A 4,116-nucleotide genomic window follows, 5' to 3' on the forward strand; every position below is an offset into this window, starting at 1 on the left:
AAAACCGCCATGTTTATTCGTTGATTCGATCCTCTCCATATATATGTTTGGGCCATAATTGCGGCCTATTGGGCGGTCAGAAAATTAGACAAAAACAAAGTTTTCGGTCCATTTTCATTGGCCAGAACCCATCCTACATGCAAAATTAGGTGAAGATTGGTCCATAACTGTGGCCTGTATCGTGTTTACAAATTATAATGCACAGACGGACGGACGAACACACATGTCTAGATCGACTGAGTTAGTCGAAATATGAAGATCGGTATACTAAAAGGTGGGACCAATACTTCATGGCGTTACAAACTCTTGGGGCTGCACAAAGCTATAATACCCTGACAACATAGATGTGTAGGGCATAATTATATGAAATTTAGTACCATTTAGTATACGTATGTACAACCCAATGGAAATCTTATTATCATGATTCCAGCTCTATTGGTTCACTCTAGATCCAAATTGTACCAAATTTAGTGCCGTTTGATACACATTAATAGACATTTCCAAAACTTCCTACATACCCCCAATCCAACCCCCTATAGTGATCCTAACTCCAAATGTGAAGATCCCAGTTCACCTAAATCTAAATTTGGTACCATTTAGTACAAATTTCCAAAACTTCCTGCATCGATTCACTCAAAACTCTATCGTTGCATCCAAATTCAAATTTGGTACCATATAGAACACATTAGTACGAATTCTCAAAAATTCCTACATACTCCAATCCTACACCCCTACAATTATCCTAATTCCAAATTTCATGATCCCAGCTCTGTCGGTTCACCCAAAACAAAATTGTACCGATTATAGTACGATTTAGTACTTTTAATACACATAAGTAACGATTGGAATTTCGTTTCGATTTCCACGTACATATCCCAATTCTACAATACGACGTTGATGTTAATTTCAAATTTTAGGATTCCAGCTCCATGTGTACCTCCAAATTACATCTGTACCAAATGTAGTACCATATAGTACTTTTCGTACAAATGGATGCACGCTTTCAAAACCATCTCCTCATATCGACCCTACTTCTCAACCAAAATTCACATTCCAAACTTTAAGTTTTTAGATCTATCCCTTCACATGCTATGAAATTGTACCATACTTAGTACTTTTCGTATACATATACTTCGAATGCCAAAAAAAACCCTTTGAACAAAACTCCAGAACTGTCGTAGATTTTTTTTAAGAGGCGTAGATATTTTTGAAAGAGGCGAAAATATTTTTAAAAATATTTTTCAGATTATTTAAAATATATTTTTTCAGACTTCCATATTTTCCGTATGTGAAACACTAGAGTATATAGCTCCAACGATATAGGTCTGGATAGGAATACTAGGCATACACTCCACTTCTGGAGTGATTTTTTCTTTGGTCATTGCAACGTTGTACGTAACAACTTTCATAGAGCTTGGCAGTCAACATTGTATTCCAGAAAGAACAAAGCTTTCCAAATAATATTTTTTTGTTTATTCTATTTTATAGAACACACATCAACATAGCTCAACAATTTCTCTCCTAACTTAAACAACAGCAGCATTTTTTAATTCAAATAATCATTAATACGGCCAATACGTAAACGTTCCTTTCTAATTTCGGTGCGCAACCATGATGGTTTATTCTTAATGGGATGAGCATTGGGATAACGCAGTTCGGGTTCTGGACCTTCGAATGGATGCGTTTTTGACAATTTACGTTCCAAATATTCTTTGTTCACTTGTTTAATGTCACGATGACGATCCATGTACAGATTGAAGGCCTGGCGCAAGGGGAAGAATTTCTGATCAGCCAAATAGGGTTCAGGGAAGTCATATTCGAAAATGGGTTCCTTAATGTCTGAGAAAGGAAAACAAGAAGTTTAAATAATTTCTAAATAATTATCGTATAGAAAAACTTACTCAACACATCGTGGTAGAATTTTGTCAACGACTTATCATAATCCGTTTGATAGAAAGCCAAACCAGCTGGCGTAATATCATCTTGATATTGACGATAGAAATCATAGGTTTTAAATGTACGTTTATCCAAATTAACATAATCGGCATCGGCTAATTTCAGTGAGCTAAAATCGAGCTTCTTGTTCTGTTTGTAGAGCACAAATACAAAACGTTGGAAACCAATACCTTTGGGTGGGAATGGTGGCAGGTAATTGACAATTACTTCACCCTTTGCAACATCACCATTGGGGATGTTGGATCTGCAATAGAAAAACATTTAAACTTTAGATTTAAATTTGATTTAATATGGGTTGATAGACGTACACAAACCAATGTACATATTCCTTATCGTCGGCATTAAAATGTCCATCGGGATTTGTGGCTACCAATGTCCAATAGGAATCTTCTTTTTGTGGTTTACCCGTAATGGGATCGGTGGTACCATCAAAGCTTACCAATGGCTGATTTCTAGCCTCTTTGGGTTTAATAATGTTGCCATTGTAAACGGGCACCAAGGTTTCGGCATCAGCTTCATACTGAAAAGAGGAATTTAAAAATGGATATTTTCCCTATTTGAATTCTAAAGAAATTTCTTACCTGTATATTCAAATTGACTCTGGGCACAAAATAGGCAGCCCCGAATAAATCTTCGAAAATGCCATAGTGATCGGCAATGACGCGTAAATCAAAACCACGAGTTGTTTGACCATAGTCTTTTTGAACTTCATCCAAGTCAATGAGTACTGAAATGGAAATTGTATGGATATTACATTTTAGAAAAATATTGGCTTAAGTTGGAACAAGAAGGTCCGATCGAGAATTGTTTAAAATTTTTAGATGAGAATCACTATGGGGCCTGATTAGAACTTCTTAATTGTTTTCTTGTGCAAGTCCATAATTCCAGTCCTCGTGACCAGAAGAAATAAAGCCGTATTTATATTTCGGGTTTTCATGCGATAACCAATTTTCCTACATATGATGATCGATATTGGAAAACTTTTTGGGGTAATCCCCAAATAACGAGATCTTTCTAACTTCTATATTTTGGGGACTTTTATTAACGAAATTGGCTGTAATTTTGGATTTTCATTGGGTAGTACATATTTATTTTATATACCAATTGGTTCTTATTGATCAACCCTGATTTTCGGTATGTCTAATGCCCTCGTCCAATATTCCCCCTGAGTTTTTGTAGTTTTGGTATTTTCCTTTCTCCCGTCATCGTCCCCATGCAAGTCAGTCCTTTTATTTAATTATTTTACTTACACTGTTGACTTCTCGTTTTCTTCTCCAATTCAGTATTGGCACGTTGTGCCTTAATATGGGCCCAACGATCTTTGAACAGTTCGGAGCGTGATTGCTTCAATTTGGGTAGGCCAATATTAACACGAGCCGTCAATTCCGGATCCTGTTTATTTTCCTCTAAATTATGTTAGAACAAAAAAAAATCGAAATAAATTAAATCATATTTCGTTCACTATAGTGATTACAACACCATTATTTACCTGCCAAACGTTGTTCCAATGTTTTGGCTACACCGACTGGTTTACCACGCACCGTATGACCCTGACGGCAGGCCAACAACAACGGAGTCGATTGCCGTAGGCTTTGTGGCAATTGTGTTTTTACCAAAAGACTGCTAAATGCCATTTTTATTTAATATTTCATTCAATTTTTATTTCCTCGCGTAATTTGCTATAACCCAAATTGTCCCGGCCTCCGAACTAGTGATGGGGGGACTATTGGAGATGACAGTATCGATAAAACGTTTGATTGTGATTGATTTATCGGTAAGGTTGAAAAGGGTTTATATTTTTATTTAAAAATCCACACAAATATGTAACATATTTATTTAAAAATTAAATAATTGCTTAATAAATTCAATGCACTGTCTTATTTTGATTTGATTTAATTTAATCTATTCTATTGTAAAACATTTCTTTAAAGATTATCAGTTTACCGATAGTTTGCCATCAACGTCTACCTCATCAAATTAAAACAGCTGTTTTCTTAAAAGTCATTCACAATGGTTTTATGTGCTGTTATCATTCACAATAAAAGGTCCATGAGTGTGGTAGTTGGTTAGTGGGCAGTACGTAACGTAGGGGTAAACAGTAACAAAAAACAATACCTTACAGGTAATTTGAAAATAAAAAGTAATCATATTTAATTAAAT

General features: G+C 35.4%; 1 protein-coding gene across 1 annotated transcript; it reads right to left on the minus strand.

Annotated features, from left to right (window-relative positions):
* Positions 1–1,546: 1,546 nt before the first annotated feature.
* Positions 1,547–3,615, minus strand: LOC133338112 (large ribosomal subunit protein mL38). Its single transcript, XM_061546301.1, has 6 exons — positions 3,446–3,615; positions 3,207–3,362; positions 2,538–2,683; positions 2,265–2,476; positions 1,902–2,200; positions 1,547–1,839 (listed from the first exon to the last, which is right to left on the minus strand). Exons 1-6 carry the CDS (start codon positions 3,588–3,590, stop codon positions 1,547–1,549), a joined length of 1,251 nt encoding a protein of 416 aa, XP_061402285.1. The 5' UTR covers positions 3,591–3,615.
* Between the last annotated feature and the right edge of the window lie 501 nt (positions 3,616–4,116).

This window comes from Musca vetustissima, unplaced genomic scaffold (assembly GCF_032173495.1).
Source record: "Musca vetustissima isolate MV318-11 ecotype Yass unplaced genomic scaffold, APGP_CSIRO_Mvet_v1 utg2045, whole genome shotgun sequence".
In the NCBI taxonomy this organism is placed as follows: domain Eukaryota; kingdom Metazoa; phylum Arthropoda; class Insecta; order Diptera; family Muscidae; genus Musca; species Musca vetustissima.